Source organism: Dermacentor albipictus, chromosome 9 (genome assembly GCF_038994185.2).
Source record: "Dermacentor albipictus isolate Rhodes 1998 colony chromosome 9, USDA_Dalb.pri_finalv2, whole genome shotgun sequence".
In the NCBI taxonomy this organism is placed as follows: domain Eukaryota; kingdom Metazoa; phylum Arthropoda; class Arachnida; order Ixodida; family Ixodidae; genus Dermacentor; species Dermacentor albipictus.
In genome coordinates this window covers 49157809-49180186 of record NC_091829.1, presented here as the reverse complement: position 1 = coordinate 49180186, position 22378 = coordinate 49157809, and the positions used below count along the sequence as shown (strand labels likewise).

General features: G+C 43.6%; 1 protein-coding gene across 1 annotated transcript in view; it reads right to left on the bottom strand.

Moving 5' to 3' along the window:
- Positions 1-4004: 4004 nt before the first annotated feature.
- The window catches only part of Plap (phospholipase A2 activator protein), a 37939-nt gene continuing 19565 nt past the window's right edge, over positions 4005-22378 (bottom strand). Inside the window, exons 6-10 of the mRNA XM_065449494.1 lie at positions 21781-21935; positions 21071-21290; positions 16599-16664; positions 14557-14817; positions 4005-6397 (exon numbers count right to left, since the gene is read on the bottom strand). Coding sequence (XP_065305566.1) covers positions 5790-6397; positions 14557-14817; positions 16599-16664; positions 21071-21290; positions 21781-21935 — 1310 coding nt within the window. The 3' untranslated portion in view covers positions 4005-5789. The remainder of the gene's footprint in view (positions 6398-14556; positions 14818-16598; positions 16665-21070; positions 21291-21780; positions 21936-22378) is intronic.

Below are 22378 nucleotides of genomic sequence, written 5' to 3'. Positions count from 1 at the left end.
TGCATTAGTAAATTACCCTTCTGCAATATGAAAAAAAAAGCAATTGTTACTGCGAGAGGAGGCTTGATAATCCATGAAACAAGCTAAGTGAAAGATTGGTGCTGCGGCCGACTTGAAGTTCCCTCAATGAACCGCTACGATGTTGTGGATTTTGACGGCCCCTGTTCAGGCCTAGTCGATATTTTATCGGCAAGGATGGAATAGTGCAAAGTAGTATTGTGAAGGAGCCAAGAACTGCAAGTTTTAGCAATTTCTTTCTGCACCACAACCAGCTTTGAAATTTTGAAATCTTTGAATACTTTGAAATCTGCAACGTCATACTGACGAAATAGCCTTCAAAAAGTGGGAGCTTAGTCTATTTTCTCCTGTATTATAACCTCTTGCCATGAAATTAACAAAAATAAAATTCTGAAATACACCAGTTTGTACAAAGTTTATTTGTTTCTCTTTAATGTCCCTTTAAATGCACAAGGGTGCAGTTGTAGAAACACAGTAAGTGCTTAGTTTATTCAAAATAAATGAAGTGGTGCAAAAAAAATGACAGTACAGAAAGAAAATACAGATGTCAAGCAAGGCATCGGGTTAGATTTCATGAGCATGCAATGCACAGTCAGCCACAAAAGTTTACGGGACACGAGCTCCTCGACAACTGTGCATTCCTGTTCCGTTAAGGCATGGCATGCTTCCAATTTAATGCATTCCTGTGTAGGTCACAATAACTACCAGATTGAAACTCTGACTTTGAAGCTTTGTGCACAGGCTTTTTGCAAATCTTATGCCCTGTAATCTTCCGTGTTTCACTGTAATACATTGCATTTCACTGAACACGAGCATAAAAGAAACATTTGAAGGCAACACAGTACAGCATACAGCAAGAATACAGCATAAATGAGTAACCAGTTAACCAATATGAAATAGCCAGTCAAATGTTTGCAGAAATTTTTTAGCACATGTAATTGCTGAACTGAAGTCAACCAGTGTTTAGGGCGAGCTTTGTGGAGCTGGTGCCCACGGTATGCCTTCAAGATCAAGTTTTCAGTACTGTGCAGCAACTGTTGCTGGGAGTTACGAAATGGACACCACCTTTATCCCTGAAGCACAAGATGTGCTGCAAGGAGGCTGTTGTCCCCACAAAAGCCTCACTTAATAGTCTGGCGACAATTTCATGTGGAAAATCAGTGCATGCTTCAGCAGAGAGGATGCATTTCTCGTATATATGCTTGGGCAAACATAAGAAAATCAACATGCATTTTCAAGGCTGGCTGGCTTCAATTCTGCGATGACACGTGCCTTGGGACATTAGTTCATATGTTATTTAATGCATATGAATAGCCTACTCTTTCCATGGAGTGTTGCTACAAAAACAGGCCACAAAACGAAATAGTTTTTGTCAGCTTTATAATACAGTCCTTCAAATTACGACAATACAATGATCTGGGTTTGTTGCTTCATCTTGTCAACAGTGTTCTAACAGCACAAATAAAAACGGAAGGGAACACACGCACACTCATGTGTATGTAGATGTTCCTTGCACATCTTTCAAGTCTTTGTCCTTTGCACTGTTAAACAGCATCATTCAAATTTGAGTTCTTTCACCTCCCAATGAAACAGGTGGTGACACCAACCAAGCTGCAACAATTACGAGTGACCGAGTTCTAACGGTACTTTCCAGCTGCTTCCCGACAGGAAACCAGTTTGGCAAAAGCAGTGAAGTGCTGCGCAACCTTTACGATGGCAGTGCCGATGTGTTTGGTCAAATGGCTCACGCATTGCTAAGGTAACAACATGCAGCATGTTCTGAAAACATCAAAGATGGCTCAATCAACGCTAGTGCCAAGCATCACTTGTGCACCGCTGCGCTTCCGCGCATGTGCTCTCTGCAACAAGCTTCAAGGTCACGCTCCCACCTCACTTACCGTATGTGTTGTCACAAAATCTAGTCTAGGTCAGCCAAGCAGGAGGAAGAACCAAACACTCTGCCTACAGTCAAAGCATTGCTGGCACAGTGCGAAACACGCTATCTTTACGCAGTGCACGGAACACTATTACCCCTAGATGCCGATGCATATGTTGTTACTTGTGTAAAATCTTGCAGAAGTGATAGCACTGCCGTAAGTTAATTGAGACTACCGCCCCAAAATATTTGTTCATTGTTCCTATCATGTGCACATCTTCCAACCTTCCTGAACTTTCTGAAAAGCTTAAGAATTTGAACTTGCTCTACAATTTTACGATGTTTCATCGTACTTTATAAAGGAAATGTACCATATTTGCAAAAAAGTCTCGCTCCTCTGTCTCCAAAGTCTTCCGATTATGAAAGGCCACCAAAACGGTATCTGCTTTGAGCAAGTTTATTCAGACAAGTTCCTGGAGCAGGCACAATCAGCAACAGCAAAGCTGCCAAAAGGTTGCCGATCTAGAAACAGTCTGTTGCTAGTTGATTTGGGCTCATCAATGTTTGCTGCTGCTTGTGCCCTGCATCTAAAGGTAAATCATTACCAAAGTGCATTAGTATATCACGAGGGGTGCACTCATGGGTACATTTTAGAAATCCGGGCTAATCTCCCTCCCCTCTTTCGATATGTCCTCAGGGCTCTTACAAATTTTAAATTTCACAGGTTAGCAGGTATGACACTTGCAACACAGGCCGAATGGCCTATCGGAGAACAATTCACAAGTTACACGCGCCTTTCCGGACACACACAGCTAGCTGACAATCATTCACAACTGACCGACATGGCCAGTCACTTCTGCGCGGTCTTGGCTTGTAGCGCGAAGTGAACACGGACACAGAAAGGAGCAGACAGGACGAGCGCTCCTTTCCATGCTCATTTCGCGCTACAAGCCAAGACCATGCTACCGTACCAACTCGCCCAACTGTCTATCCTTTTGCATTACACTTCTGCACGACTAGGCAATTAAGAGGTGAGGCACATGTTTCTTTGAAGCATCCTTAGAAGAGGAAAAGTCCTACACTTAATTTCTTTGGTTGCAACAACTCACCAGTTGGCTATTGGGCACCATTTCTTGCCACTCCATGACACTGTCGCGAGAGTTATCAGCACTCTGACGCAACATTGCACTGCATCAGTTATACGGCAGTTCGGGTAAACAATATTGACGTTGCTTCGGCGCTGCAGCAGATAAGTACTCAATAGAAAAGCACAACCTTATTTCAGTGTTCTTGAAATGTATCACATGTATATACAGTAAAAGTTGTCTCCTGTGGCTTAAGAAATCAAATGCGGGATTATGTCCCGACATTGCAGTGCAGTCACTAATGTCTGGTGCCAGTTATCAAACTTGGCCTTTGATAAGCCAAAATAATGAAACAGATTAAATCAAACTTAGTCCCAAATATGCTTAAATAAACTAAGCTACCTTAAAGTGTCAGTGCCCAAGCAACTACCTCACATTTATCCCACCAGCTCCTAGTTGCTATTTTTTGACATCGGGGACCCATTTAGCTCAATGATAAGGCAATCAAAGGCAACACTTTAGGCCTTTGGGTGATATCAAAGTTTGGCAAATGGCTTTGAATGGTGAATAACAGCACCTATTTTTTAGCAAGTGCAATAAGCATTAACAACATGCGACAGTTTCCCGAGTCTTCTAATGTGAAGCTTAAGTGTGATGACGTGCACCTTTGTTCGAGCTTTCAGTAAGGGACCAGACTTCTTCTAAACATGGCACAGAGGCACTACTGAAGCAGTTTCACAGAAAGATTACCAAAGGGCACTGGTGCCTGTGCAACCAACTAACTACTTGCATTGTAGCATTTAGCACTTGCAATGTCAAAACAGTGCACATACTGCCCATTGCGCTCAATGTATAGATTCTTCGGGGATTTTGCAGTAACGTGAAGTGCATTTTGTTTCAGTGCATTTGCGGTATCAAACGCTATCCCTCCGTTGCAGCCTTATCCACAGAGCGAGCTTAATCCATGACAACAGCTGCAATGCAAAGCTTCCTAAAGCACAAGACCTTTTTTTTTTATCATACGCTTCAGAAAAATAGAAAGCACTTTATTTGTCCATCAGCTGAGGCACTGTTTAAATCATGGCTTGCAACAATTAAGTGCTTTACAAGTGCAAAGCTCTCTGGGATAATTTTTTCGCAGGTCATGGATACCATGGCACAATGGGAAGAAAGGGAGGCATATAGGGTGCCCAATTTGGGACCAAAGTTGAGCTTGGCCAACCAAATGTAATGCAAAATACAAGCTAAGCCCAAGCTACGACAAAGATTTTTCACAATTGACACATGCTTTCGATTTAATGCAAGCTGATCCCAGTAATTCAGCTTCGGCACTTGTCAACTGGGCAATTCGGGCTTAAAATTTCACAAACCAGCCTGCATATTTGTTGAGTAAGCTATGTTTTCATACCTTCACTCAGTTGCTGCTGCGAGGTTAAATTGTCAGAAAAAGCAAAAGTTTCTGTCCAAGGCAATTCGAAACTGTCTGCAATGAGGCATAACAAGAAGCTTTCAGTTGGCATGCATGCCTGGCACAGACTGAAAACGGGAATTCCAGCATCTCTGCAAACTTTGTTTTCCAAGTTTTTTTTCATGTCTATGCGTCTCTCTCGAGTCTGCCTTGAGCGAAATGCATCAATCAGAATACATTCCCGATTGATAGCAAGCACCTAGGTTAATCGAATAATCTGCGATTTCAAAAAAAAAACAGTGTTTTGCAAATGTAGAAAAATTTCCATTTCAGGTCACATGAGAAAGTCTACAATGCCATTTGATCAAGAAACCTTGACCGTTTGGTGTGCCAGTGACTTTCCTTCACATTTTAAAGCAGTGTAGAAATTTTGCACCAAAGTTTTTATGAGTCACCTAACTGTTCTGGGGCACCAGAGGAGAAGTAAATTTTCGTTGCACAATGCACGACGACAAGTTTGCCTTGAAAACGACGACAATCTATTCTCTTCAAATCAAGTTGCAACTGCTTTTGTGCAAGTTTATGATGACACAGGCGTTCAAAAGAAAGATGTGTTTGGGCAGCCAGACTGGAACCAGTGGGCAGTTAGTATTTACAAGAGGTATTCGAGCAGTGCGAATAAAATGCACAAGGGTGCAAGCCTGTCACAGTCAAGCAGAAACAGTGTTGGAACAAGTTGGGGGAGGGTTCACGAAGGTGACGTCGCCATTCTTGTTTGGGTTAGGTTGCATGGTGCGACGCAAGAACAGTGCCTGCTGCTGCACACACCAAAAGGAAGGTTATACAGGCAGTTGCACGGCGATTTTCAATGAGCCGTATCTAAACCTAAGGGGATCCCGAGTATCAGTATTCGAGGGATAACACGGCATTTACAGAAAATGGAAGAGAAGAAGAGAAAGGTATGTTGGAGATCCACAAGGCTCACTTCCCGAGCCAGTAAACCAAGAAAAATACACTTTTTTGCCTCAGGGCTTCCGGAACAGGCTTATGCGCCGCTTCAGTTTAACGCAGTCATTCAATACAACATATTCCTCTGCAACCGCAGAAGCTTTGGGAAACAAACCAATAAAGATAGAATACTTACCGAGAATTTATTAAAACTTGCCATTTCGACTCTTCTCTTACAGTAACAGAAAAGACAAACTAAAAGATAGAAGTCTCACAAAAGCTCTCTCCAGAATTTGGACAGCCTGCACCTCCACCTAGGGGAACCAATGGGAGGGGTTATTGTGCGCACAAAATTGAACACCAAGAAAAAAAATTGAAAGAAAAAAAAACAAAACACATGGCGACAGATCAGTTTCACTTTACCAGCCTAGACAGCCGTGCACCCTGTGCGATTTCACCTCAAGGATTCCAGGAACTGCTGCGCACACAGCTTCACTTTCTCAGGGCAGTCTGTCACCACCCACTTCTCCACGACCCGCGGGAGTTCAAGCGCAATCGCCAGCTCGCGAATCTCGGCGGTCCCCGATCCTTCCACGTTGCACAGCGTGCCTGCAGCCACGAGCAGACGAAACTGCGCCTCGCCGTCTGTCAGCTCGGCCGCAACTGCGACCATGGCCGTCAGCAGCTGCACCATCCGTTCCGTGTCCTGTGTGTTGCATGCTGCCCCAGCCCGCAGATGAGCTACGGCATAGTTCAACAGCAGTGTGGACATTGCAATCTGTGTATTCTTGTTGGCACCACCGGCTGTAGCTCGCCGTTGAAGGGCGCCAAGTAACCGCTCACGCTCGCGCAGCGCCAACGCCTCGCCGCTGGGCTGGGAGAAAAGGTTGCAAAGGCTGCGCAGGACTAACATCTGATTGGCTGCTGCGTTAGGGCCCGTAGACGAGAGCAGACCAATCAGGTGGCTGCAAAGCTGCGGCCCACTCAGACTGCAGACGTGGTTGTTCACTGTGGGATTTCGCAGTGCAAGCCGCAGCAGGTCCAGCGCCGGGAACACAAACTCTGAAAGCAGAGAAGCACGGATTGCGCGCATGCCTTTAAAGCTGCTTTCCCTGCAATATGACAAATCATGGGGGGAAGCTCGCTTCTGTAATCTCATTCATTTTAGGGACTACAGCCCATAACCGGAAGTGTTACCACGGCAAGGCGAAGCATCACTAATACACGTGTTCATTTGACTCTCAGCTAGCTTCATTTCTTAGGATACAGTCAACAAATGTTCAACATAAAAACGAAGTATTGCTGGATGTGTGCTGGGAAAAGCAGCAACTCTTGTATATAAATTTCTTTGCAGCAATACTGGTAATCTGCCATTTCAATTAATGCCTGCTATATGCACCCCAACCCATTCTTAGTTGCACAAAGAACTCTTTCCAATGATACGGGTCCCCTGCAACTACTTCTACTAGGTAAAGATACTCCTTCACAGGCTGACTAACCACGATGGTCTATCGGTACAGCGCAGGCAGGGACAGGGACACCTGTGTCTTCATATACACCTGTCCCTTGACAACTGTTCATGTTTAACTTCATGTACAAATGTTCCTACGAGTGCTATTTGCTGCGAAATCAAACTACAGATGATAGCCCTGTTGCAGAGTTAGTGTACACAGGATGACGCGCATTGAAATGTAGACGGCAGCATTCCACCGAGAATGATTTGGCCCAATTTTCTGGCAATGAAACACAGTGACTGCAGTGAACTGATATTAGTATTATTGCCTTCAAATGGAAAATGTTTGGAGAAAATGCGCACTGCAGTTCTGTTGACTTGAAAATAGTGCAAACTGTCATTCAACGGGGACTGGCAGTCGGCCACACAGCTTCTGTTTCGGCATTTTCTTGGGGCTTTTTGTGTATGTTTCGCTTGTGTTCTCCCTACTCTCTTAATTAAGGTCTCGTTTTTTGTGAGCAATCTTTGTTTTACAGTCAATGTTCGATTTGGAGTGCGAAACTCTTTTCCATTTATTTTAAGGTGCAGCGCAATACCAGGAACTGCTTGGCGATCGTGGCATTTTATCAATTTATGAGGAAATCTGAAATAATCTGCTTAATAAATGCCAAACTCCTTGCCCACATTGGCTTGTGACTGGCTGTCCTCAAGTTGTTTGGTGATGATGCTTTCTTTTCTACCATCAACCTATGGCAGGGCTTTTCGCACTTCGAAGTCACTGGCAAATTCTCTCGATGAAAAGCACGGCACTAATTAGCAGGAAGCTTGGTGACGATCGTTGAAGCAGCAAGGCCTAGTGTTGCAGAACACACAACACAATCACTCGACTACGCACCAAGCTCATGAAGATGTGTGTCACAAAGATTATAAAGACATACGTATAACGAGGAATGTCTGAAAAACTGGCAGACCATAAAATTGGTCATTGACTGTATTTTTGACCTTTTTAAACAGTGTGAAACACAAACAGTTAATGAATTCAATTAAGCAAGCTAGGCCACTGCAAGTGACAGTACTTTAGAAGGATTATCAGGTTGCTTCAGATGAGACAATTTTTATCGCCCTTACATGATTATGCACATGACAGCAATGCCACAAAGTTGCAATTATTTGAGGAGCTAAAATTATTAAGCTGTTTGATCGCCGCTAATAGTGGCTTCTGTGTTGTGTCAAGCTAATAACGCCACAATGAAGAGCGAAAGGGAATTATAATAGCAGTCTTTCAACTCAGTGTTACGATGTCCTGCATCCGGCCCCCTATTGTTTTTAATCTACATAAATGACTTGCCAGAAAACATTTCTTCCTGCATGCGAATCTTCGCTGACGATTGCATCATATATCGTCCAATAACCTGTGCCGATGACCACTTAACGCTGCAAAACGACCTTTACCGCATTAACAACTGGTGTAAAAAATGGGTTATGTCGCTGAATACAGAGAAATGCAAAATAATCTCCTTCACACGCAAGCAAAACATTTCCAACTACTACTACACCATTAACAACTACCAACTGTCGCAGGCATCATCTTATAAGTACCTTGGTATTCATTTCACACCCAACCTCTCCTGGTCTCACCATATTACCACCATAAGCGCAAAAGCTTCAAAATCTTTAGGATATTTACGTCGAAATTTACATAACTGTCCCACTCACGTTCGTCATCTAGCTTATCAGACCTTCGTTCGCCCACAGCTTGAATACGCCGCATCTATCTGGTCCCCCTACCAAAATTATTTAATTAACATGCTTGAAGCAGTTCAGAATAGGGCTGCCCGTTTCATTTCACGCAATTATGACAACCATAACAGCATAACGCAAATTAAGCTCAATCTTTCACTTGAACCCCTTAGTGCTCGTCGCGACATTGCCCTTTTATGCCTTTTTCACAAATACGCATGCAGCAACAGACCATTCCCATTTCACCTTGACGCTCCTTCCATCCCATCACGTCGGTTGCATAATCACTTAAGTTTCACGCGATTATATGGGTCAACTCACACCTTCAACGCATCTGCTCTTCCACGCGCCATACGTTTGTGGAATGATCTTCCAGACAACATTGCATCCGAACCAGACCACGATAATTTCCGTCAACTCCTGCACTCTTTCTTTTCGCAATAAAAACTTGCCACTAGTATTTCCAGTTTTATTTTACTTCCGGTGCCATGTTCTGTATACTACCCATGTATTTATTTATTTGCTATTTTGACAGCTTTAAGACCAAAGACATCCGTCATTTTTTTGTACCACTGCACGTGTTTTTTTTTTTTCTTCAGTATCCCACTTTGTGCCCGACTGCATTCCTTATATTGATAAATGTTTTTACTGTGCACGCCATTAGTTCCTGCGTTTTTATCATGCCCTACCATTATGCGTATTTTAAACCCTGCCAACTACTCATGCGCCTAGATTCCGCATATTTGTCAGTCTATCTTTGGTTGTAGTTTCTTTTCTTGTTACTGTCGTCATTGTTATCGGTATACTTTATAGTTCTTGTATCCAGTTTTTCCATATGTATAATGCCAGCCAATATTTTTTTTTTCTCTCTTCGTGTTATCCTTTTTCCCGCCCGACCTTGTACTTGCCGCCATACCACATTATCATCGATTCCTCTCCTTGATGTTAACCTGCAAATTTGAGCCGTACGCTGTACACCGTCAAGTTACTTTGTACTTTCTTTATTACCCCCCTTACTCAATGCCCTGTAAAGGGGCCTGTAAGGTATGTTCAATAAATAAATAAATAAATCTAGAGGCTGCCGTTTCACAGATAATCCTCGTATATGTTGTCATTTTGTAGCAGCAAATCAAAGTACAAAAGCCAACAATATAATTGCAAGGCAAAATGAATTCACCGTTGTAGCATCGCAACCACATATTAAAAGAACCCCTCTGGTTGTGTAATCGCTAAGCAGAAGCCATCTAGTTAATTATCACAATTACCATAGCGCAGTTCTCCTAATATAAAGTGTATAATGCAATATTATGTGAGCACATGCTCACAATTCTTTTTCTACTACTGAGTGATGTTCACGTCACCCTGTTCATGCTTTGGGGTATCGCAGATATTGTGGGTTACAGTATTTACTCGAATCACCGTGCACTCTTTTTCCGATAAAACAGATCCAGAAATTGCGTGCCTGTTAGAATTGAGTACAATCCTAAATCTGCATCACCATATCGCCACTGGCATTTGAAAATGGCCGCCTCACACACGCTTCAAGCCTAGCTGGCGCAGCTTCCGCCATATGCTGTAGTATGTATGCTTAGGTTAGTGCACCATCCGTCTTCCCGCTCTTCCCATTTCCCGTATTTGCTCTATCAGCATGGAAGTGCTGACTGCAAAGACTTGCAGAGTTCATCACAATGCCACAATTAAAGGGAAAGTGATCACGTGTGCGGAGACGGACAGAAATCGGCCCGCTTAATGGGCGTTCTGAGGTCCTGAAAGTTAAGTGCGGGACTGGCAGAAAGGGTAGCGTTTTACTCCGGTGGCTGCTACGTACGGCATGGCCGCACAGCCCCTATCTTTAAAGCTATCTGCAATGGAGACAGAGTCCATGCATCTAGGCATTCCATGCTGTGTTCTCATCGCTTGGTGCACGTTGAAGTGAGAGGCCGCACGAAAGTGAATTAGCTCGCTCCTGCTACTGCGCTTCCCCACTACAGCTTTTTGATAAAGAGTTCCCGTGGTCATTGCGCGAGACGTGTTCATGTTTGCATGCGCGTGCGACACCATGCTTGTTAATTTAGTTAGTAACCGAATGTTTAAAAGTTTATGTGGGCGATAAAACTACTATCCTTACTTTTCGTATAGCTGTCTACTAATTTGCTACCATAATCCATGCTTGGCCTTTTAGGCAAAACTGCACCCTTTCTCTTATTTATTGCAACGTTAGTATATTGGGAGTAAATCTGTTTTTCTAAATGAGAGAAGGTTGTATTCCTGTATGAAAGAGCGAGGTGCGCGGTACTGTAAAGGACTTTTCTTTCTTTAGGTCGTGGCAAATGGGTGCACTTACAATTGAGGGCTTTTTTTTTGGGGGGGGGGGGGGGGTCACGGTAAACGAGTGCGCATTATAATCAAGGGCACGTTAGAATGGTGCAAATATGGTAATCAACCAATTGTGACAAATCGATGAAGTGCAGCCAGCATTCACGGCTCGCTGTTACCACTTAAGTTGTTAAAAATGCACTGCAATGAGCAGTCACTGATTTTACTACAGTACAAAGACAAAAGCGCAAGGCTAAATGCTTTTGTACATATTTAAAAGAGTGCAGACCAGGACTGTGCCATAACCAAAAAAAAAAAACAATGGTTTTTAAGGTATGCAAGTACATTTTAAAGTACCTAGCAATACTAAGGCCATGCACGCACATGGAGATGTGCAACACCTAGCAGACGCAATGCACACTAACCTTGGTTAATTAATTAAGCCAGTGCCCACCAGACTGTGACTTTGCTCGATGTGGCAGCTAATACCTATATACAATGGAATCTTGATAAACGGAAATCACTTAAATGGAACTACCTCTTAACTCTTTCGGTACCATGCCTATTCAAATCAATCACCGGTGAATAATGCTTTAAATCGCCAATTTTGACTTAGTGGGGCCATTTCTCATCCATATAAGGCCATCCAGTAGTTAGTACAGGCACTACACTTTCAGAATCAGTTTAAATTTTCGCACTCCGGCGATGTCGTGATTTTTGTGAACTAATGTGCATATGTTGTAGCAAAAAGATGCCTGGCTGTCACCTTCTGCCGCACTCGAGAAAAAACGTAGTCAAGAGTTCCACGAAAGTTCGTCTGGTCAGGTAACATGATGAAGAAGAAATTGCGGCCACTGACCAAGTCGAGGTGAAAAAACAACACACAGAGACGTTTCGGGACCCGTACGGGTTCCTTGATCACAGGTTAAAAAACAACACACAGAGACGTTTCGGGACCCGTACGCGTTCCTTGATCACAGTGTGATCAAGGAACTCGTACAGGTCCCGAAACGTCTCTGTGTGTTGTTTTTTCACCTCGACTTGGTCAGTGGCCGCAATTTCTTCTTCACTCGAGAAAAAAGCATTCCATTCCCGATTAAGCAGCACTAGCATCAAAATTTTATAATCAAATGACTCCCAGCACGTCGCGAATTACCGTATTTACTCACATAATGATGGCACTTCTTTGTCAAAAAAATTGATGCAAATTCTGGGGTGCGATTATTACGCAGGTTAAATTTCCCATGAAAAGAAACATTTTCATTTTTCATCCCGCATTTGCTACGGGATGACAAGAAGGCGGCTGCCGCTGTCAGTGCAGGACACCAAAACAAGAATGGTGGCCGACGGAGCAAGCCAAACGCGCTGAACGTGATTTTTCTTCTCACGAGTACATTACGCGCAGTGAAGCAGTTTCTTCTGTATCAGTAATGAATAATATCCTTAATATCGGCAAGTTTGCGACAATACCGCAGCCATGTCCACTTTGAGGGGACAGAAACAGATGTGGGCGCGCTTAACTGCCAATGACATAGAAACACATGGCGGGCATGCTGCAGAAACTGCGGCATTTGTCTTCACTGCTATCCTACTACGGCACGTTTCTGCTAAGGGTGGGCGAATATCTTAGCTGCTTTACAAGCACCGGCGTATGAATAGGGTACGTACACTTCTAATGTATCAGTGTAAACGTGGCCAATATCGTTGCCGCTTGCGATTTGTTGCATGCCCACGAGTGCAAACGAGAAGAATCGAAAAGTGCCCTAACCAAAACCATTATGAAGCCTACAAAAAATAAAGCCGAGGCAAGTTTGGTTGTAGCTTTTTTCATGGAAGTGTGGAATGTGATGAAAGGAATGAAATGTGGCATCTGCTTAAGAATGTTGGGTGCGAGCAGACCATTTGGCATGTCTTCAACAGTCGTTCGCATAGCATTCAACAGATGGTAAGTGCGATCATGATTAGCTAGACTTGGCACACAACATACCGCTGCGACAAGTTCAGGGTGCGATCATTACACAGGAAAGAAAAAAAATTGAATTTTGACGACGAAATTCAGGGGCGCGATCATTACGCGATTACGATCATTATGCGAGTAAATACGGTAAGTTATATCGCTGGCTTTGCCATCCAATAGTGCTTAGCGGTGATAATTGACGGAAAATGATGCCACCTGTTCCCTAGTGAGCTTTGGTTTGGAGTCTCAGTTGTTTTATTCCACTAAAGTGTATTTCTGAAGGTCTGCCGCCTGTCCAACATGTGGACCCGGCTTTTACAACCAGTTTCCAAGAGTTTCGGTAACACTTCTCTCGTAAAACCCTGGCAAGGGGCCCTGCCGGTGTCATTGGACAGTTATCAAAAGTCACTCCCATGGCGTCGTCCCACGCGGCTGTGTCACAAGAAAAGCGTCTTGCTCGAAACTATGCTGCATCCGCATTTGAATTTAGTGATGAAGACTCGAGTTACGATTCCGAAGATGACAGTAAAGCAGATTCAAGTTCTGATGGTGACAATGTTTTGAGTCAGCATGGGACATCCGCAGCTGTTACCAGCAAGTTTCCTTTATGGACTTGAGTGGTCACCTTCCTTGTGTATGCTTATCTGTTTATCTTTTTTCACAACCCGAGAGCTCTACTGATTATCTTAAGATTGCATACTTCACTTGGTTATGATGTGCTGCCATTGGCAGCAAAGAAACCTCCATTCAGGACAAGAAGGCCGCCTGTAGCACACCTTGGCCGAGCACTACAGATCAGCGCAAGACAGTTTACAACGACGCGAGATTTCTTTCTATTGTTCTCTGCAGAGGTGATAAAGACAATTTGCAAAAATGCAAACAGATATGCTTGAAAGCATAATCTTGCAGTTTGCCCAGCTACGCTGAAAGCGATTGGTCCTGGAAGAGGTGCATGACTCTAGACAAACTGGTGAAGTACGTTCCTTGGACTTCTCATCGGACCATGCTCAGAAGATTCCGAAAAGGCGGAACTGCAATATGTGTTACCAGGACCACAAAGTTGAACAAAAACCATACGTTTTGTGGGAAAATTGTGGAGTGGACCTATGCTTCACAAAATACAGCGACTGCTTCAAGGCAGGGCATGAGGGATGAACTGGTCTGTTTCTTTTTTGTATCCGAAGAACAACGGTGCACTGAGAATTAATTTTTTCAGACACTATTCCTGGGTTATTTATCTTTGAAATGTACATTCTGAATTTTCGTTGATATCAATATTTCTGTAGATATGTTTTTTTATTGTTCTTTTTATGAACTGGCAGCAAAAATGGTGCTTTCTAGAATTTTTATGTTTTACCTAATAATTTTTTTTGGCAACGTATGTTTTTGGAAAGCATTTCATTATGCATGATATGCTATGCTGCATTGTGTGCTGAAATATTATTGTAGTGGTAACTAATTTTTTCCGGAGCCCTATAAAAAGCTATCGTTTTCTCGCGGTAATGAAAGAGTTTGGAAGAGTTTTAATGAAAGACCCTTGAGGTTCCGTTTAAAGAGAGCCCACTGTATCATCATGAACTACCAACAAGCACATCTCTCCACAACTGCTGACCACCAAACACAAGGTCTTGTTTCCATGCCTTAAATTCTAGTGATGGAGAAATGGTAGACTTCCACTACGTGTAAGAAAGCCCGAATGTAAAAAAATGCGAGCAAATTCAGTAAGCAGGGAAAGCACAGCGAAACATTGCATACCTTGTGGCCAATGCACAACCCTTTCGAGAGCAGCCATTTGGGCATCGCTAGGTGTTCCTGACGCACAAGCTAGTGCCATGAGCTGAACCAAGTCTTCATCGTCCACCGTGTCAGTAGGAGGGACTTGAGTGTTGAATTCCCGCATCTTAGTAAGGATACCCTGGGTGTTGGCGACGTCAAAGCGAACAAACGATGTGTGGGGAAAAAAGCGCCCGCCAACAGTCATGTCACCCGCTGCGTTGTCATTCTCTGTTGAGTCACCTGACGAAGAAAGAAATCAGATCAGACAGGGTGTACCAATATGTGCAGCATGGTCTTAAAGGGACTGCCTAGCCTGTCTATTAATACCATTTAGAGACAATGCGAGCAGCCACGTTTGTAGTGCCATCTTGTGGCACAGAGTTTAACCATTACGATCCAGAGCTGCTATTGCAATGACTAACCATATCCTGCTTTTGCTGGTGTAAAGCACCAGCAGCAACATGATCGTCAACATTCAGCTTTTTTTTTTCTTTGACAAGAACACCAATGTAACAAAAAATGTGTGGTCGAACAAAATGCCACAGGATGTTGCTACCACCATTGCCCATGCGTACACTAACCCAGTATTACGTAAAATGCAACACATTTATATACAAGCTAATGCACTAGCATTCTGCCATCAATTACATCTGATGTGTGGTATGCAGGCTAACCTAGCTTATTAATTTAATGACACTTCGAATATTCATGGTACGAGCCATTACATATGTAAGAAGGTGGATGTGTTAATTTGCTTAGAAGACCCCTTACCAGTTTTGGGCATTGCAAACAGACAAGAACGCCAGAAATATCATGGGCTCACAATCACATAAGCAAAGTGTCAAACCATAGCATGGCGAAAAACAAGAGCCAAAATTTCAGAATGAAAGACAGCATGCTCTTCCTCTCGAGGGAGCCTTTTCCTGCTAGAGAGCCGAGGTCACTTACTGCTCGATGTGAATTTTCTAGAGCACTTCTGCTAGTTTATCGCCGAATCTCTTGCAAAAAAGTAATATTCTTAGCAATCTTCCAGCACTTAACAGTGTCATAACCATGTCACTAGACGATAACTCCGCAATAACTCTTCAAATAGCTGAACAACAAGTGTGCACACAGGCCGTCTGCAGCACCCAGTGGTTGCAGGCAGGAAAAGCGTGATGGGCGCAGTATGCTGGCCTGTGGGAAAGTAAAATCTGAACAGAACTGAGGAGAAAAGTGTACACAAGCAGGAGAGTGCTTTCTAAGATCAAGGGGCTTTAGTGGTGCCTGCTTCAGCACGAATTGTCGCGATGGCTATGCTCTTGCTATCGCTGATCACCAAAATGTAGAGACGAGCTTTTGCTCCTTCTAAGCTCACTTGAAAGGTTACTTATTAATGCACAGCACATTCCAATGTTTTAAAAAATTATGCAGTTCAACGTGCCAAAACCTCTTTCTGATTACGAGGCACGCCGTAGTGGGGGACTCCAGAAATTTGAACCACCTGGGGTTATTTAACGTGCACCTAAATCTAAGTACATGGGTGATTTTGCATTTCACCCCCATCGAACACACTCCAACGTTTTTGTTTCCATATGTTAAAATAAACTATTGAACAGGCGTGCACTATAGCATCCAGCAACATGCACACCTTTAATGTACGTAAGGCGTTGAACCCTATTCCAAAGGTGTCTATTGACAAGTTCAATGAATATAAATGTAATTTCAACAAACGCACATTTTACATACTAGTCAGAAGACATGGCAATGATGCCCACACAATTCAGTGCTCCACTGTGTATGCATATGTGTGCACGTGTGTCCCAACAGATATTGTTTGCCTTGCGTGTAAGATATTACAATTACCATGAAGGACACCTGTCAGCTATCCACTTTCATTGCCTTGACAAGACATAAACTACATACTGACAAGCATTAAATTCACTCTGCAATCTTGTTGATGGCTTGCAATCTAGAAAGTTGTTCAAGTCTTACTGCTGGCATGAGGCACTCATCATAAATGAACTTCTCCTAGCACTAACCTTGATGCGATCCTTGTTGCACTGTTGGGGGTCTCCTCTCAGTTCCTGGAATATACCTTGAGCCACCTGTAAATATTGAAATCAACTAATGCTCTATTTCACATACCCTGCACATCTGTTTTCAAATGCTGCCAAGAAAATATAACAACCACACAAGATGAAAAAACAAAAAAGAATGTTGTTCAAAAGGATGCTTGCCAAACATAGTGTTATATAATATATTTGAAATTAAATTCATTGTTCAACACAAACCACTAGAATGCTAAGCCAGAATTCTACCTCAAGGACCGACTTTAATGGGATTTGTCTACACAGAGTTGATCCCCAATATATAAAACATGAAATATGATAGATATATCAATAATTCGAAATGCATTATATGCCCATCTCAAGCTTATCTGAAGCTTCCACACATTTCGGACTGTTTTCCGAGGCAATGATAAAGCGGGCATCAGTAGGCTGTTAGATGGCCGATAGCCAATGCCAGCAACGAGTCAACCAAGCAGACTATTGTGCCAGATTTCCACTTCAGCGCCAACTGTGTGCTTTCCCTTCCTGTTGGAACAGGTGTCATCGCTTCTCATCCACAAGTCTCTATTCGCGCACTGCTCAGCGCTGCAGTACTTCGTGGCCCCTTCGTTTTCGGCCCTTCATTTCCAGTCGCAGCATTGGTGATTGCAGACCCTACACAGATGCTGCTAGACTCGAAAGAGCCTTTCAGCTTGCACAACATCCAAGTGCATACCTACTCGCATGCAACCCTGAGAGCACAAATCCAATGTGCTGAGCATGGACTGTGGGTTCGCGGATTGCATAGCAATTTTGTTAAATTCAAACTGTGCGCTAAAGATCCATCTAAGTGGACGCTGAGGTCAGATTCGTTTTGGCCACTCATGGAACCCTAAGATGCCATTCGTGGAATACCCTGGTCTACAGGAAGACAAACCCGTAAACACAGACATTTCCACTTTGGCATCCCATTCCCACAGACACTCAGTGAGAGGATAAAGCATCATCTCCACTTTCCTTTGGAACACAAGACCACAACACAATGACCTTCGCATTATTAAAGTGACGATCTGCTCTTACTGATGACAAACAGTCGCAGTTTACATGAGCCATCCACAATCGCAGTGAGCAAAACTGGCATGCACTCTGCTCATTTTTCTTTATGCCACACACTGCCCTTCAGTTTCAATGTTGTGCCTGATAGCATCTCCCGAAACAATGCCATACTGAATTCGAAACAAGCGGAGTACAACATTGTACTTTCGCATGGAATTTCCAAAGGGATGTTTGATACAGACAATTCAATTACCGTAGACAATAAGCTGATACACAGTAGCCTTGGGTGAAAATATTGGCCAAATATGACGGGTTTATTTAGGGTGATTGACGCTATTGCCTGTAAAAAAGTTAGCCATTTGCATGAAGGAACATAAGGTGTGCTCAATGGGCTTGCTGTCTGTGTGCTCACGACAACACGAACAACAATCGCATAACATACAATCACCCCTGAACACACGCATACAAAAGCAAAATGGCAACCAGAAGCCAGAAGCACTGCAACTATAGCCAGACTGCTGCGGCTTCTTGCATGGGCGACTGGTGATGATGAGGTAGAAGTTGGGTACCACAAAGTAACAATGAAGAAGTGTGGTGTTTTTTTATTTTATTTATGCGTCAGTTTCATGGGTTTCACCTGTTTTACCAGCAGGTTAGTATGTGTGACCTCCACTCGTGGAGGCACCTATATCACGGAGGCTATGATGGCGGCCATTAATAGTACTGCTGTGCTGCCCTAGAAGCTGACACTTGCCACCAAGGTTACTCCAATGTTAAGAGAAGATTCGATTCTTTAGGAATGCTACTGCACTCAATTTCTCATACTCGCAGGAAAAGAAGAAGCACAGTGGTCATGCTAGCACACACAGATTTGTATGCACACTTAAGTCGCATCAGTTGTGTAGATGCACCAATGAAAATTTCTTAGGAGAAACTGCGTCCCATGCACAGGAAAATATGGTGCACGGATTTGGCTACACTTCATCCTTCTGGCTTCACATGGCTCCCTGACTTTGAAAATTGATCATTTTCACAAGAATACAGCAGAACCCTGTTCATACATGGTGGGAAAAAAAATGGGAGAGAAAAACGTAGTAACTGGGTAAATGTATGCCCCGAAGTCACTAAAAATTTGCCACTCAACTTTAATTGGCATTTAGATAACGCAAAGCGTTGCACGGATTGTCGCAACAGAAGACGCCGACGTGCGCATGAACACCGAGACACGCATTGTTGTTCTCCTATTGTGTAGTGTTTTAAGACAGCGAGCAGAACCCGAAACGAACTTCAGCGTTTGGGTGGGCCACGCAGGAATACAATGCTGCTGGAATGAAACACTCACTCTACACCGCCTGCAGCAGGGAATGGCTGCATGTTTGGGTTATCTCATGTTAATAGCGTGCAGTAGACTTTTAATGGCCCTCGCCAAATGTGCTGTGATACAGGTAGGTGAAGATGCTTCAGGCAGTAGGGTTGATGACGATACCTGTGAACGCAATGCGAGACAACCTGCAAGGCGATTTGTTGGTAGCGGAGGAAACAGTGCGTGATGGCATTTTGACACGACATGGGTAGGCAAGTACTACTGCGGGGAGGCTGCCACGGCGGGCACCTACTGTTCTAGATTGCACATGCCTTGCAGCTTTCTTTTTTTTTGTTCAAATGGAATCTGCCGTCTGGAAAACGTATCACACGATTGCAGGTAAGTGATGCACTGAACGGTGCCGAAAGATTATGTTTTCCTCTGGCAGAAAGAATCGTAACTGTATTGGGTCATTTTTTTGTGTTCTCAATCGCAAACATAGGTGGCGGAAAATCGTACGAAACAAGATCAACGAGGTTCTGCTGTAGTGCATTACAAGTACAATAATTTGCAATGACTACTCAAATGCATGGAAACTGATTGCCTTGCTGTGTTTAGTACATCAACTGCTTGGAAATAAAAAAAGATGAAGTGTGATAAATTATGTACTAAGGACGTTTGAAGCCAAAAGCACGAATATTAGACAAATTCATGTACGAACCGATATGTCACAAGCCACATGCATATTGTACAACACAAGAAAGAACATGTTTAATTCCTTTATGCCAATCACTTTCTCGGGTATTTGCAGTTAAATGTACATGGGGTCCGCGTGATGTCGCCACTAATGCCATGCTTGAAAAGTCAACGATGCTACATTAACCACGGCTATGATGTCAAGAAGATCACAGGTTCGATCCTGGATGTGACGGCCGCATTCCGCAAAGAACGTATGCAAAAAACACTCGTGTGCCGCAGATTGGTTGTACCCCAGGTAGTCAAAACCTGGAGCCCCTCACTACCGTGTGCCTCATAATTATACAGTGAAAGCTCGTTAATTCAAACTTCAATAATTCGAATTGATGGATAATTCGAACTGTACGATTTGGTCCGGCCAAGCTCCACAGAAGTCTATGTATAAAGAAGTCCGTTAATTCGAACGCGAGAAGGTTCCCTCACGGATAATTCGAACTACGCTCGCCTGGCACACGGCCAGAGAAACGCGCCTACTGCCTACACACAAGGCTGTATTGCCTCCGAAACGGAGACAATGGCGAGAGAATGCAAAATCGGAAAAAATCTAACCGACGCGGGGTCAGCCAGAAGGCAGCGGCGGCTGCCGCCTCTCCGTTCTACGTAACCTCCGAGACTTCTTGCCCGTTGCGAATCTCGGAGGCTTTGCAAATCTTGTACAGCTGCTAGTGCTGTGCGGAGATGGCACGGCAAGCGCCAAAACACAGCGAATCAAGTACGTCGCAGCTGCGCTTGCAATCAAGAACCAACGAATCAGGGCCTTCGCCACCTTCACATGTTTAGCGCGTTTGTCTCGGCAGTCTTCGTCGGTTGTGCACCTCTGTTTTCAGCTTGGGAGGTATCGGCCGTCGCGATTCATTGTGATGGTGTTAAGCCTCGGTTAACGTTCGTTTCGGTGGACATCGGTGGTGTGTCACAGTCAGACCCAGAGCTTCGACTTTCGGACCCAGAGCCATCACTTTCTAACACGCCAAATTTCTGACACGCCCTACTGTTTCCAAATCGCAGTGTACTGTTGCTCTCCTTCACTTTCGTTAGTTCGAACTTTCGTTAATTCGAACTGAAGCGGCTTCCCCTTGCGGTTCGAATTAACGAGCTTTTACTGTATCACAATGTTGGCATGTAAAACCCCAGAATTTTATTTATTTAAATAGAAAAATTCTATGCAAACCACCATTCCCATGGTTGCTAATGGTTGCAGTAGTAAAGTTACCTCCAGCGATTTTTGAATAAACTAAGTATGCACTCACTAGAATATGGCTTCCATTACTCGGAGTCAAGCCGGCAATCTCATACTGGGCTGCATGGAAACCATTATGACTGAACCACGAAAACAGATGGATGTGCTCACCGGTGAAGGGATCCTGATATGTACTAGGAACCGCATTCCCAATGACCATGCCTTTTGTGTTTTGAATGATGAAGTTTGCAATCTGGTCAAGGTAATACTGGCTCAGATTGTTGCGGTGTATGAAGTTCTGGGCTGCGTGCCACGGGTCCTCAGTCACATTGTATGGTAGCTTCATCTTCCCGCCAGTGTCCAAGTCCACATCAAAGACGTAGTCATACTCCTGTGTGTAAAGAACAGTGTCAGAGAGACCAATGTCAGTGTCAGAGTGTCAGAGAGACCAGTGTTATAATCGTACACAATAAATTTTCGAACGCTTATGGTACAAATAGAACGAGCGTGGCCTTAACAACAATAACAAGTGTGAGCAGTTTCCAGCAAATGTAATGAGAAGACTTAAGAAAAGTGAAGTTAAAATTTCAAATGCACATATAATACACTCGAAACTCATTGTAATGAAGTTGAAAAGGGAGCTAAAATTACTTTGTCATATCCATTACTGCTATATTACACCCAATGGGATGCACAATTTTAGACATGTAAAGAATGAGACTGCTCTGCAGACCGAACCACCACGTGGCTATGCAAGCGATCTAACATTAATAAAACAACTTCAACTTAATGAGCAACTTAACAGAGAGCAACTTCACCAACCTGGTTATAAGAGCTTTTCTCCGAAAATATTTGTGCAAGAAAGAAATTGGGCCACTGACCTTTCCTTCGTAAGTGATCTTGCCAACAGGAGTGTCCGAGTTCGGCGTACCCACGACGTCCCCAATTTTCTGCCACACATCATCAGCAACGACCCACTGATATGCCGACACCACATCGCCATCTCGTATCAACTTTGTCTGGCCATCTCTCTTGCCTGCCGAGACAACACAGCAACAAAAAAAAAAGAAAAGTAAAGTGTCAGCCTAGTGCCAATGCTGAAGAAGACAAGGTCATCGTACAAAGTTTTTCAAATTATTAGTTAAATGTTCATTATGTGTGTCTATCCTGTCTCTTTTTCATGTTTATTCATCATTTAATTGGGATCTTTGTCTTATCGCTTTTCACGCGCAAATACGATAATGCCCACTGGGTCTCCTTGGCTGACGCGCAACATAGGAGACACTTCTTGAGCGACTCTCTTCTGCTAAGGCCCCTAAACACACCTCTACATCCTGCAAATCCCGCATTTGGCCGAGACAGGCTTCGCGAACTTCAGCTATCTTTTTGGCATGGCTGGCGCATGCTTAGCATACGTCGACACTGTCATAGGCATGTTGAAGGTGCACTGCCTCGGCGTGCTTGTGTTTCCTCTTTTAA